General features: G+C 47.9%; 2 protein-coding genes across 5 annotated transcripts in view; one reads left to right on the top strand and one right to left on the bottom strand.

Annotated features, from left to right (window-relative positions):
* Nucleotides 1-226: 226 nt before the first annotated feature.
* ISCA2 (iron-sulfur cluster assembly 2) lies at nt 227-4,843 on the top strand. Its single transcript, XM_016138997.2, has 4 exons — nt 227-324; nt 488-593; nt 704-819; nt 1,250-4,843. Exons 1-4 carry the CDS (start codon nt 254-256, stop codon nt 1,422-1,424), a joined length of 468 nt encoding a protein of 155 aa, XP_015994483.1. The 5' UTR covers nt 227-253; the 3' UTR covers nt 1,425-4,843.
* LTBP2 (latent transforming growth factor beta binding protein 2) overlaps nt 4,448-14,090 on the bottom strand; it is a 99,423-nt gene continuing 89,780 nt past the window's right edge. For 3 of the 4 annotated variants that reach the window (XM_036238440.1, XM_016138970.2, XM_016138985.2), the window contains 11 exons: nt 13,447-13,584; nt 13,015-13,140; nt 12,303-12,446; nt 11,218-11,409; nt 11,022-11,105; nt 10,185-10,313; nt 9,709-9,846; nt 9,445-9,612; nt 8,861-9,142; nt 7,704-7,853; nt 4,448-7,262 (listed from right to left, as the gene is read on the bottom strand). In XM_036238440.1, coding sequence (XP_036094333.1) covers nt 7,117-7,262; nt 7,704-7,853; nt 8,861-9,142; nt 9,445-9,612; nt 9,709-9,846; nt 10,185-10,313; nt 11,022-11,105; nt 11,218-11,409; nt 12,303-12,446; nt 13,015-13,140; nt 13,447-13,584 — 1,697 coding nt within the window. In that variant the 3' untranslated portion in view covers nt 4,448-7,116. The remainder of the gene's footprint in view (nt 7,263-7,703; nt 7,854-8,860; nt 9,143-9,444; nt 9,613-9,708; nt 9,847-10,184; nt 10,314-11,021; nt 11,106-11,217; nt 11,410-12,302; nt 12,447-13,014; nt 13,141-13,446; nt 13,585-14,090) is intronic. The other variant, XM_016138977.2, reaches the window with a different exon arrangement.

Raw genomic sequence — 14,090 nt, forward strand, 5'->3', positions numbered from 1 at the left:
CTCCGCCCATCTTGTCCACTTTGCGGCCGGGTGGGCTCAGATACATCTCCACCCCGCCCCTCTCTTCAGCTCTCGGCTTTGTTGGTGCGTCCCTGCTTCCGCAATGGGAACATTTCTAGCCAACCACATTCTTTCTCCTCCCGCAACACCCAATAGGCGTGCTCTAAGGCGGGGTCTCTACGGGCCCCGCCTCCTGAGGCCCAGGCGCAGAAGGGGATTGGGGTGACGCAAGGGGCGGGATTTGTGAAGAAAGATGGCGGCCGTCAGGGGCTTGTCCCTAACAGCCGCGGCGCTGAGGGCGGTCACCCCCTGGCGGAGGAGCAGGTACCAAGCCAAGAAGGGCACTTGGGGAGAGTGTTAGGTTTTGCTTGTCCAAAACTAAGCGGACACAGGTCCGCGGGAGAGGTGTGGTGTAGCGCGAGGCTCTCCAGGTAGAGGGTCGCCAGTGCTCCTCTGCTCTGGACTTATCAGCCCCTTTTGCGCGCAGCACGCTCCTCGCGGTCTCCGCTGGACCTCAGACGCATCGGGAAGCATCGTCTTCCAGCCCCGAGGCTGGCGAAGGACAGATTCACCTCACGAACAGCTGCGTCCAGGTAAGAGCGGTGGCGGTGCCCGGACGGGAGTCCGTAGTGCGGAGACCTTCCCTTGGCCTAACCTTCTTCCTCCCCTGGCCCGGCATTCCTGACCTCTTCCTGCATTTCAGAGGCTTCTGGAAATCACCCAAGGGTCGGAATTCCTCAGGCTGGAGGTGGAGGGAGGTGGATGCTCCGGATTCCAATACAGATTTTCACTGGATACAGTTATCAACCCCGACGACAGGCAAGGTGGAAGGGGTGGGTCCCCAGAGATTGTGCGGGAGGAATAAAAGTGTCTCCAGTTTAAGGTCAATTTTTATTCCAAATTTAAAACGTTTGCTAAGGATGCTTAACATCACACAGTGGGGATACGGTGAAGATTTGTTGTCTTGATTCAAATAACTAAGTTATAGGAGGAAAAGGGGCCAGCCTAGGTCCGTAGGGTAGTTGGTAGAGTCATGCTGGACTAGATTCCAGGCCTAAATCTCTGAGCATTTCCCATTATTCATTCCATTGAATCTTTTTTGCCTCAAAATCAGCACCTGTTGATGATAAGGGATGCTTGCTCTGTATTTCAGAAAACCAAGGATGTGCACCTCTTACATCAGGTCTCAGAGGGTGTCATGTTTTTATTGTTTATGATATTCATTAATACTTTTCTCCTGTCTTTTCAGGGTATTTGAACAGGGTGGGGCAAGAGTGGTGGTTGACTCTGATAGCTTGGCCTTCGTGAAAGGATCCCAGGTGGACTTCAGCCAAGAACTGATCCGAAGCTCATTTCAAGTGTTGAATAATCCTCAAGCACAGACAGGCTGCTCCTGTGGGTCATCTTTCTCTGTCAAACTTTGATGTGACCCAGAGGTTACTACCATTTGTACCAAGTTGAAGAACCTGGGATTAGTAGAATTCCAGAGGTTTCCTTCCAATCATGTCCCCTCTCTCAATTTTATTTCCCACAACCCAGGAGTGCTGTGTTTTGCCACTGTTATTTCCAGAATGTGAAGCTTTTACTCTCGTTTAATTTCTCCTGCATGATTCTAAGGCCAAGTCTCTAGATGCTGTTACCTAAGATTTAATAACTAGTTGAAACCCAGTATCATCTGTAGAGCCTCTAAAGTTCCAAAATCTGGAGTTACTTCCCACACCTTTAGAGCTGCTTGTACATATGTGCATAGCTATGTATAAAAGCTTCTTTTAAAGAAAGTCCTTATTTACTTGTGGTTTGGATCAGAGTCACAGATTAGGTAGCTTGGACACTAATTACTAAGCCAGAGAGGATGAGAAAGGCAAATGAAATGTTCTCTATTCATCTCACCCTTCTTGAATGTAGTAGTTGACTTAGCCTTATTTTCTATGCAGTTCATTCTCCACTTCCCACTTGTTAAAGCAGATACGTTTTTCTCTCACACTCATAAATCTGCTAGATTCACAAAACCGAAAACTCATCACTCTGAAAACAAGACTTAATCCCCACAAATATCTGAATCACTTGAAAAATAGCCTTTATACTCCATACTCCCACAGACATTTCAAGATTCTGTTATCATTTAGTGACTGAATCTTTTTAGGATATGTTGCTTCACTTATGGTGAAAGATGTCTCTGATCTTACGCATAGCAGGAACTGGTCCCTTTGTTGGTATAGATAATAGATACCTAGGGATTTTCTTGTAGGTTGTATTATCAGACAAAATACAGGGTGCCTAGTTAAATTTGAATTTCAGATGAACAACAAATAATTTTTAGTATGAATGTGTCTCAAATATTGCATGAGACATACTAAAAATTATTTGTTCTGAAATGCGAATTTAACTGAGATCCTATAAATTAATTTGTTAAATCTGGCAAGTTTACTTTAGGATCACTGAAGAAAAAGCATTTAAAGCCACAAATTCCTGTTAATTTTAAAGTACATGTGGAACTTAAACAGGCTACAGTAATGGCAATGCTGGCGGAGCCAGAATTGCATGGACAGACAACTAAAAATTGACAAAAACACTATCACCATGATGAATGATTTATAAATACTGAAGTTGGAAAACCACACCCAAGATGATTCTGGAAGAATATTGGTTAAAACCTTTTTTTTCCCTAAGAGCCTGAAAGTTCATTACAGCAAAAACATTCTGAGACTGGATTAGAATTAAGGGTGTTAAAGGAATTACCATTAAAAATGAAAATAGAGTTTAGAGACAAAGTATCTGAGACAAACTCACAACTGTCTGGGAAAACCTAGGACATAGAGAAAGCAAACCTATTATGTATATACAGTCATACAAAGTGGAAAGAAGGGGACGCTCGAAAACCTGAGCAGATTTATTAGCAGATTTCTGTGGCAGGAAGCAGCATACTACGGAAGCATCTGTGCATAACTTTATTAAGATGTTGGGAATTGCTGCTGGTACCTGGGCCTAATAAAATTTTTAGCTCAGATAAGTGCTTTCATCCTCTTCAGAAAGATTTTGCTACATTTACATGTTAGAAATATTCTTCCAGAATATTTTTGTGAGTTATTTATTGATTTGGTGATTTTAAAACTAATAGCATAAGCATAATAGCTGTAGTTGCTAAATAAACCATTAAATTGTAGTGGTCAATTAGGCAGGATCAGGGTCCCTTAGAATGCCTATATTTAAGTGCCTACTATTAATGGGAAAGTTGGAATTTTGTGTTTAGAAAGGGTGAATTTAGGAGAAATCGGTCTTGCTTCACACAGAAAGTTTCATGGGGAAACCTGAAATAATTGGAAGTCTCCATTGGAGGGAGGTGATGTAGAAATTTTAAAAACAACTTGGGAAATGATAGCATCAAAGTGACAGTGGGCAGTTTGCTTGGAATGAATAGTAAGCAATGTAAAACAGGTATAGGATCTTTGTAGGTACTTTATTACCAGATACCTCCTTCCTGGCAGGCCATAAAAACCAGCAGATGTTTTCACAAATGTTTCTGTGTAAACTCATTTAGGAAAATTTTATACTCTCTCAATATCAATTGGAAGATTTTTGCCTCCCTTTACTTTCCAAGAGGAAGTTATCAAGACCCTATTTGTTGTGGGATTGATTTTATTTATATATGCAAGCTAGTGAGTGCCTGGGGCACCATGCCCCACCTTTGCTTTAGCAAAACATAATAGTGTGAGAACTGAAGGCATGGGAGCCCTGGATCTGCTTTATGTTGTAAATAGCTTTATGCAGTTGGCTCTAAAGAAGGGGCCTCTTGATCAACTGTCCAGATCTTGTAGAATCACACATAGTCTTGAGTTTTATGTTTGATAGTGAATAGTGGTGTGTAAATTATAGGTGTCCCTTAGTTTCTTTTTGTGGGAATGTCGACTGATTGATTATACAGCATTAGGAGAAAACAGGTTCAAAAGTAAGATTAGGAAGGACTACTAAAGTAGATGTCCAAAAAAGATACTTTTGATTCTCTTTCTCCTGAGAATTGAGCCCTATTCTTTTGGCCTATTGTTATAAAGCATCCGAGTCAAAGGTCAACGTTTGGCAGGAGCATCTTAAACATAGAGAAGTGGGTAGCACTGACTGTCATGGTGTAGCCCACTCTTAAACTGGCCCTGGGCTGATGTCTTGTGGTTTGCAGCAAGCAGGGCCTCACACCCCACTGCAACATTATTATGGTTTTGTCTCAAAGGCAGGAAACACCTATACTTTTCGAGATATCTAGCTAGCATTGGTGTTTATGATTGCTCTTTTAAAGTCTCTGTTTGCCGCTTCTCCATGGAAGTACCACAGGGCTACTTCAAGGAAGTTCGTTTTATTTAAGAAGTTTTGAAGTAATTGTCTAGCTTTAATTGTAAAATATGGTCAGGTAAATATATAAAGAGAGGGAACATTTAAGCAGTCTATGTCCAGCAGCTCTATTTAAAAATATTTTATTTTATTTTTTAATAGGCAATACATATGGTACAAAATTCAAAGAGACACAAAAGGGGATACAATGAAGTCTCCCAATCCTATACCCGTCCACCCTGTTACCTTCCCCACAAACCACCATGGTTTCTAAGAATTTAGCCCACAGGTATAATCCCATAGTTAACAATGTGAAGTAACATTTGCACAAGAATATTTATTACAGCATTTTTAATAGCAAAAGGTGGGAAACTGAAAATGTCTGTCCATCACTAGGGGACTGATTAAATAAATTATTTATCCATTTAATGGACTACTATACATTTATAAAATAGAACGAGACAGCTCTTATGTGCAAGTGTGTATTAAGCAAAAAAAAGCGAAGTGTAGAACAGCATGCATAGTATGCTATTTGTGTTTCTAATACAAGGAAATATGCATATGTGCATGAAATATCTCTGCATGGGCAAGCAGGAAGGCGAGGGTTAAGAGAAGTTCTGTGAAATATGAGGTGTAAGGTGGGGCGGCAAGATTGAGGTTAGAAGATACCCCATTCTCTGCCCTTTAGACAAATAGCAGCATGTGTTACACTTTGTTATACAAACCTTTTTCCCTTAATCTACTTTGGATATCTTATCAAGGCATTTAGAGCCGCTTTTTATTTTTCTCTTTAGGGCTCCATAACAATTGTTTCTAATCTTTTGCTATTAAAAATAATGCTGTACCTCTTAAATATGTCATTACCTCTTAAATATGTCATTTCACATTTGGTGAGAATATAACTGAAGGTTAAATTCCTAGAAGTGAAATTACTGATTCAAAGATTAAGTGCTTTTATAATTTTGAAAGATATTGCCATATTATCCTCTTCAGACGTTATATCAATTTGTACTCTTTCTCCAGATGTTGCCAACTGGGAGTCAAACTTTGTGATCTTTGCCAATATGACAATTAAAGTGTCTTGTTATGGTTTTAACTTGAATGTTTTTTATTATGAATGAAAGAATATTTTAATATATTTAAGAACTATATATTTTTGTCTACCGAAGAGATCTCAACTAGTATAGTGACCTAGAGCAAATTATTTACGTTTCATGTGTCTCCACTTCCTCACCTGTAAGTTGGGAATAAAAATAGTAAGTAGTATTGTTAGATGATTAAGTGAAATTTGTGTATAGCCCTCAACACCTCTTAGCACATAGCAAGCATTCAATAAGTTATGTGATGGCTGGCAATCAGCAGCAGGTAGGACAGGACAGATTAAATTAAGAAATTAGTATTCCTCTCCATGTCTCCAGGCACATGGAGCCTTGTTCATTTGCATTGTTATTGATCAGAGAAATACAAAGTCAGAGCTTTCTTTGTCTTAGAAGAGTAAAGAATCTTTTCCCATTGGAACTCAATCACAGGCTTTCAGCAGACCTGGCAAAGGGGTGGGCATAGCCTCATGTCTAATATTTAGACAGCCAATATAGTAAAGAAATTTAATATGAAACAAAAAATAGAAGAGCCCAAATATACATTTCTTTATTCCACTGTGGATCTAAGCTCCCAGCTAGCCAAGGTTGGAGTGGGTCTCCACTTGTAAACTCAGAGGAATGCCAGCCAGCCATTTGATGAAGGGGAAGAGGGCAGAGGCTTCTGAGTAAAGAGGACAAACAACAGGAAATCTGGCTTCCCCTAAAACAAGACTACACTATATTTCACAAGCTAGAAAATAGACCTCTTTATTTTTAGCATATCAAACTAGTGTCCGCAAAAAGAGAGCCCAGGAGAGATTTTGTTTTCTGTAAGGACCAGTATGTATTTAATACAGATTTTCGGAGATGGGCACCCTGTCTGGCAGCAGCCCTTGTGGTGCACAGGAGCTATCACTGGATAGATTTTGAATGTTTACTCGAAGCTACTGAGTATTCTCTTTAGACTTGTGTAAAGCCCTGTTTCCCCCTTATCAACGTCCTATATTTTTAATATTGCCCTCTTGCTTTCTTAGGCTCCTTGCTCCCCTCATTTGTGTGTCTTACCCTTAGCAAGCTAGTACCAGTCTTGCTTCTCTGAGACGAGGGGATCTTCTGCTCCTCCCTGGGGACACAGAAGTGGCTACAGGATAGAGATGTGGCAAAATCTGGCCCAGACCCGACTGGCTGAGTGGTGGTGATAGTTTTTAGGGGAAGAGCTTTGGAGTCACTCCCCAGACTTCCTCCAATCCTTTTTTACTCCATAGATTCTGAAGGACCATCCCAGGACAGGTGTAGCCTCTGACCCAGTTTTGAGATCATCGAGATGATCATCATAGCTGGAAAAGGGTGTCTACAGTGAGGCCTAAGGACCTTGCATGTTTGCACAGCTTGAGGGTAAGATGAAGGCCATCCTTTGGTAAGCATCCCATAGCAAGGCCAGGACAGATGGCGGACTGGGCCTCATGGCCAGTGACATGGTATTAAAGCATTTGGTGGTGGTTGAGCCAAGCAAGGGCATGGTGGCATGAGGCAGTGACAGAAGCTCACAGCCAGAACCTAAGCTGGGAGAGATGAAGAGCAGGCATGGCTGGCTGGGAGCGGTGCTGCAGGGCCTCCTGCTTGAAACCTTCATGGTGTCTTTCCAGCTAGGAAAGAGTCCTCGAGGCCCCCGCCTGATGCCAATTTCCAGGTAGCTGCCCACACTGACCCCTCACTGCTACTCCTTGGCGATGCAATGAGGGGGGCCCGCCTCGGCCACATAACCTGGGGAACAGTGGCAGCGGTAGGAGCCCTCCGTGTTCTCGCAGTGACCATGGGCGCAGAGTGCAGCAGGCCCATTTAAGTCATCGCATTCATTCACATCTAAGGAAGGAAAACAGGAGAGAGCTGGCAGGCCAGTGACCCAAGGGCCTCTGGCCTGTTGCCTCTGGCCCTCTGGGTCACTAAGCCCTGGCCCCTGCCCTGCAGAGTAATCCTGGGTGTGGCTGCCCGAGGCTGAAGTCACTGCCCCAAACTGAGCAACTCAGGGACACAGAGTAGGTGGTAGTGAGCCCACACTGTGCCCAGAAGAGTGACCATGCTTTCTTGTCCCTGCCTGTCTTTTGGTCACCTCCACGGAAAGGATTTTCCACAGCATTAGACCTTTCTTTGGAGGCAGCTCCACTAGGGGGCAGCAGTGGCTTTTCCAGCTATCCTGGGTTTAGACATGCATTCCTAAAGTGAGCAGTGGGCCATCCAACTTCGTAGGGAGCCATCAGGGTCAGTCCACTTCCCAAGGCATTGCCCTTCTAATTCTAAACTTACCCACACAGGCCATGTGGGCCATGTCCAGCTGGAAGCCCTCAAAGCAGTCACAGGTGTAGCCTTCCTGCACACGCACACAGCGTCCATTCTCACAGCCATTCAGGATGCCACACTCTTCTGCCTGAAGCCCTTCGAAACCGGCTGCATGTTCTAGTAGGAGGAAGTCAGAGAGGGAAGGAAGCTGAGGTCTTGTACCCAACCCCTGGACCCTTACCCTCTGCAACAAAGGGTTGCTCCTGTTGAATTCCTGGGGTGGGGTTGGAGAGGGTCTTAAAACTCACAGAAAGATGCTAAAACAAAAGGCAATAGTCTTAAAAATAAATATGTATCATTTTAGGTGTAGATAACTTTAAATGAGGCCTCCCAAGAAGGTTGACACTGACCATGTTTACAGTGCCAGGGCTCCTGAGCAGTTGGGGGTCACCATACCATTGTGGTTGGTGGGAGAGTGTTTTATATAAAATCTTTATATAGTCTTTTTATTTTCTTATTTTTTTCTGGGAGAAGCTTGGCAGCAAAAGCGAATTACTCTCACTCAACACAAAGCAAAACTGCCATATCTGCCTAACCCTCTTCTCTCTCTAAGCAACTCCCCAGCCCTGAAAAAGACCCCATCTGTAATCTTAGTACAGTCTTAATCAGTCTGGTAAGGTGGCTGTGCCTGTGGGTGGTGTCCATTGCACAGATCCCAGGCCTGACTTCCTCATTAAGATCCAAGCCCTGAGTGCCACTTACAAACCAAGTCACCCCAGTGGGACTTTCAAGTAATTAGAAATCCTTACTTCGCATTTCAGGTCACAAGTTTGAGCTTGTGGAGCAGGTTATTTTGCATACCCTAAGTGGTGTAGAGGGAGAAAAAACAGACAGTACCAGAGTGTGCCTGCTTTCCCTTGTCCTCGCAACTCCCTCCCACAGGCAGCTTTGGAGGTTAGGATGATGACGTCCTGTACCTTTTTGTGTCCCTTGCGCTAGTTCATTAGAGTTGCTAGGGTCTGACCTGGGCATTTGGAGTTGTCCCTTGAGTGACCTGTGAGAGGGCTTGGAGTGCCTTCCCCCACCCCCGACCTCACCCTGCTGGCTGTGATTAGCCAGTGGAGGAGATGGAAGTGAAACAACTTCAGTGCCCACTTCTTCCCCATTTTTGCAGCAACACAGACCTGGATGGCTGGCCACATAGTGGGGCTGGAGTTCTGAGGGCTGCAGGGGAGACTCAAGGATTGGTGCATGGTCCCCTGGGTGGCTGGCTGTGTTGTGGAAGGGTGGCTCAGGGATGGCATCCTCGGGGCCCAGGTAGTTGTAGAATGGTGCCCCATCTGGGCCATAGAGGCTATAGTGCAGGTCCTCAGGCCCGGGGCCATACTCATAGCCTGGGCGGAAGTGGACGCCAGCCTCCCGCTCTGCTTCGATCCGGGCCACATTGCACAGCTGAGCATAGACCTCTGTCAGGAAGGAGTGAGAGAGGAAGCCGGGACCAGCTCCTGTTAGATAAAGCCTGGTGTGCTATCCCTAGGCTGACTGCCCTAAGGAGAAAGGGAGCACGGGGGACGGGTGCCCGTAGAGAGTTCCTGGCAGTGCGCCTCTCCCCATTCCACTGCCTGCCCCACTTTATCCCCAAACAATAGGGATAGAAAAAAGGGCCATTACTCTGATTGCTCTACTCCTTTCTAAATCCCCCCTTACGAGGTGAGGGCATTTTAGGTACCTCCCCACCCTCCATGCAGGCACAGGTCGCCCCTCTTACCAGAGCTCCTGGGAGGGCACAGAGCACACTGCTGGCTCCAGGCCTCGCCGTCTTGGCAGCAGCATTCTGTGTAAGTGGTGCGGTGCCCATGCAGGGGTTGGCTGCACACATAATTGGTGACTTTTTTCCAGCAGATGTCCATGTGGATGTCGTGGTCAGGCAGGTCCTCTGGTAGCACAGGCACAGAAGCATGTGAGCCCCCGCGGCCCCACCCCCCAGCCCAGGTTATTCCCCCTGCTACCCCGCTACCCCAGGCCCGCTGACCAGTGCTGCTGGTGCTGTTTACACAGCGCTGCTGGCTGAGGTCCAGGGTAAGGGGTGGGCTGCAGAAGCAGTGGAAAGAGCCTTTTGTGTTCACACACTCGCCATTCTCACAGGCCATGTCCTGGCACTCGTCGTGATCTGTGGTGGCAGGAAGACAGGAGGAACACGTGGGCAGTGCCAAGGCGCCTTGCCCACAGACCACCTTCCCGGAAGAGGGTTTCCTTGTAACTGATAACGAAGAGGTAGCACCCTGCTTCCCCCTCCCCTGCCCCAGCGCAGCCTGGGAGGCCCCTCCCCAGGGATGCTTTTCCAACAGATCCCCAGTACAATCTGTGACAGCCCCACAGCTCCCCTCACTTCAGACCTGCCTGCTGCAGTTGGCATCTGCCCCCAGAAGGGGAGCTCCCAGCAAGAATGGGGCGGGCTGGCAGGGCTGGGAGGGCCTGGGGGTAGGGAGGGGTGGTGTGTGTCCTCACCCTCACACATCCTGCGGGTGGCATCGTAGTGGTAGCCAGGATTGCACAGGCAGATGTAGCCAGGCACGGTGTTGAGGCACCGGCCGTTCTGGCAGAGACCAGGCCCGAACATCACACATTCATCAGCGTCTGTGGGAAGTTGGAGCTGAGGTGAGGGGATGGTGAGAAGCAGTATGAGGCAGTACTTGAGGCTAGGGGCTTCGAAGCCAGACTTGCTGGGTCTGAATCTTGGCCCTGCCACTTGCTAGTTGGATAACTTCGGGCTACTTGCTTCAGTTCCCCTTGCCTCAGTTTCTACCTAAAAAATGTAGGTACGACTACTTAACCTCTTACCTTTGTTATGACAATTAGAAGGTTAATACATATAAAATACTTAAAATAGTGCTTGGCACACAGCAAGCACTTAAGGAAAGCTACTTCGTTTTCTGTTATTTCCTTCTCCAGCCTCAGGAGTAGGGTGCTAAAGGGCTCATACCTAAACTACACACTTTGAGTACAGGTTCCCCAAAGTTTCTGGCTTTGTAGGTGGGGCCAAGGAGATAAGCAGCTGCCTCTGGCTTCTGTGCCCCGGTTAGTCAAGGCATTGTAGTTTGTTTCCGGAGGAGGGTTCAGCCTCAGGGGAGCAGAAAAGCTGAGGTGGGGTTGTACGAACACTCCCGGAGGACTTCCTGTCAGAACTTCTAGCTAAAACTCTGCAGGTCATCGGCCTTGGGACAGGAACGATGGAAGTGACCTAGGCAGCCTGCATGCACAGCTTCCCCATGGACCTCCAGGAGGACCAGACTGGGCCAGCTCAGCTGAGCGGAGTTTAGGGATCAGGGTGTGTAGGGAGGTTACCTGTGTACATGGTCTGTCCAAACGTCCAGGCTCCTTCCACAGGGATGTAACCTTTTCCACTAGGGCAGATCTCGCTGAATTCAACTGTAGGGAGGCATCTAAGCTCAGAGAGAGCAGGGCTCTGGGCCCCCTCCCATCTCTCAGTAGCACCCTGAAAAGCTGACCCTGAGAGGATTGGAACCCTTGGTGGCCTTACCTGAGTCCTCAGCTGGGCAAAGGTCACAGGCTTCTCCCCAACTGGCACCCTGGGTACAGCAGCACTCGGCCTGTGTGGTGTTCCGGCCAAGGAGGCCAGAGCAGGGCGGCTGGCCCTCGTGCCCAGAATAGCATTCCATGCGGATGGGGTCTGCGAGATGGTCCCCTGGCGGGGCCTCAGGGATACTCTGACCTGTGTGTGATAGATGCCCCTTATTATTATCTGTTCATGGCCCTCTGGGACACCCTAGCCTTTATGAATTGAACGTTTATACACCACTTTACAGTGTGCAAAATGCTTTTAGCTATATTATCTCACTCGATGCTCTCAACAGCCCTATGAGGTGGGCATTATTAGCATTAGCTCGCTTTTACAGATGAGGCAGTTGAGGCTTAGAGAAGCCAAGTGACTGGCCACGGCCACCAGCTATTAAGTAGCACAGCAGGGAGTTGACCCCAGTTCCTCAGGTGTCAAAGCCCCTGCTCTTTCCAGGGTGCCAGCCTGCCTTCCTCTAATACGGTGGGGTGTCCCCAGTCCCTGGCATGCTGACTGGGTAGCCCTCTGCCCATTCCTCTGCTTCATACTGTACCCCAGCCCCTCCACCCTTCCTTGTTCTAGGTCCTCCTTTCTTTTCCCCAAGTCAGAGAAGGTCAGCTGAGTCCCAGTCCAGCCTAAGGTGAGAAGCTGAACCCAGAAAGCTACAGGGGCGTGGGAAGAGTCGAGCTTAGCTCAGCTTCCAGGTCTCCCTCACCTGGAGAGCTTCCTGGGGTTAGACTGAGGACCCCTCCAAGGCGTAATCTGAGATCCCTGGGGCCACCCTAAGTTGGCCTCAGAGCTTCCTGAGCCTTCTGTGAGGTCCTCAAAGCCCTGCAGCCCCCTGGATGTGTTTTGGCCTGGAGCAGATCCCCATCTTGTCATTTGCTGCACTCAGACTCCTCATCCCTCCGCATGCCATTCCTCAGCCGCGCCCCTGCCCACACTGCCCCAGTCCCAGCCCAGGCTCCCTCTCAGGAGCTGGAGCAGTGGGAGAGTAAGCCATAGAGTGGCCATTCATAGTGGCTGGGTGAAGCATGGGGCACGCTCACCTCCGGCCCCCCGTGGGCGGCAGCTCCCCTCCTGAGCATCATACTCCTCCAGGTCGCTGGCACAGAGGCATAGGAAGGAGCCCTCCACATTTTCACAGAGCGCTGCCCCACACACCGCCAGCATGAGCTCACACTCGTTCACGTCTGCCAGGCATAAGTACAGGCTCATGGGCAGAGAACAGGCAGCCCATGCCCCCTGCCTCTGCCTCTGGCCCAGTGGGCAGATACCCTCCCAAAAGAAGAGGTTAGGTTTTGGGGGAAGTGCAGAAGTGGGTGTGAGTTAGCAGGCAGGAGAAAAAGATGAACAGAGGTCATGGGAATGGAGAGAGAGAAAAGTGGCAGGCAAGGGTCCCTAAATGGACAAAGAGGAAGGGTTCTTCCCTCTGCACATTCTCCGGAAGTACCTCTGGGGACCCTGAGGTTTCGGGAGGAGGGTGGAGCCTTCGTTAATGTGCTTGCTCCCCCTGCTGGTAGGACGTGGCCACGCTTCTCCGAGCAACCTGGCCAAGGTGCCAGCTGCAGGGCGGAGCTGAAATCTCCCTTCCTTGCCCACTCTAGGTGGACCCATTATGGAGCCATGTGACCACGGACATTTCAGAAGAAGGCCCCCAGGACCTCTACCCAGGACAGCCAAGATCTGTGGAGATGGGGTAAGGGGCCCAAGGGCCTTCCCTTCCCTGGCCCAGAGTCCAGCTAGCCCGAGGCTTCTCACCAACACAATCCCAGCCGGAGGACGAGGTCTCAAAGCCCTGGTCACAGAGGCAGCGGAAGGATCCCTCAGTGTTGTCGCAGAAGCCGTGGCTCCCACACACAGTGTCGTTGGCACACTCATCTATGTCTGCGAGACAGTGGAGACGAGCGTAGGGTGTGTGTGTTCTCACCGGCTTTCTCTGTTTGCTGGGGATACTTATTTATTTGGTCTATTAACACCAAGATTTGTGAAAAGTAACTTCTAAACACAGGACAAGCAAACTCTAACATTCACATTTCTCTTCAATTTTTGTGTGAGCTCTGCTGTATGGAAAATACACAAACCTCAAACAGCTGCAAAAATAGTGTCCTCAGGAGAAAATAGTTTCTAGCTGGACACATGAAAAATAGATGTGCTCAGTCCTCCCGCCTCGGACTCCTGCTCCCCACTCACCAATGCAGTCTCCGGTAGGGGCCAGGTGGAAGCCAGGCTGGCAGCCCAGGACACAGCGGTAGGAGCCAGGGCTGTTCTCACACCTCCGGGCCCCACACACCGGGTCTCCGTCTCCGTAGTCCTCACACTCATCAACGTCTGTCCCCAGAGCCATGAGAGGGTACAGAAGTGGCCATGTCACTGTTCTGGCCCCACCTGTCTGGCATCATAAGGTCATGCCCCACAACCTCTGGGATACCTGATCCGTTCTGAATTATTGTGATCATCTCAACCCCAAAACATCAAATTCAGGGTCATTTTCCCTGACCCAGCAGGGATGAACGTCTGGAAGAGAGCTCTGTGCTGTTTAGGAAAGCGCTGAGCTCTTAGCCTTCTATGACACTCCTTCCCCCGCCCTCAGCAGAGTACTTTATACCTCTCTATAAAAATAAAACCTTCACCAAAGTGTATTATGGAGAGTTGTCTTCATATCTGTTTCCCCTGCTCAATTTTAAGATTGCCCATAACTGTCCATTTGTCTTAACAAAAGACATTGAACCTAGCAGATTTTTAATATATGTCTATTGAATCAGTTTGGCTTTAAAAACTAGATTGTGTGCTCCGCCAGGACAGGGATTATGATTGTCTTCCTTTTGTCATCCTCA

The sequence above is a fragment of the Rousettus aegyptiacus genome, unplaced genomic scaffold (genome assembly GCF_014176215.1).
Source record: "Rousettus aegyptiacus isolate mRouAeg1 unplaced genomic scaffold, mRouAeg1.p scaffold_m13_p_3, whole genome shotgun sequence".
NCBI classification, from domain to species: domain Eukaryota; kingdom Metazoa; phylum Chordata; class Mammalia; order Chiroptera; family Pteropodidae; genus Rousettus; species Rousettus aegyptiacus.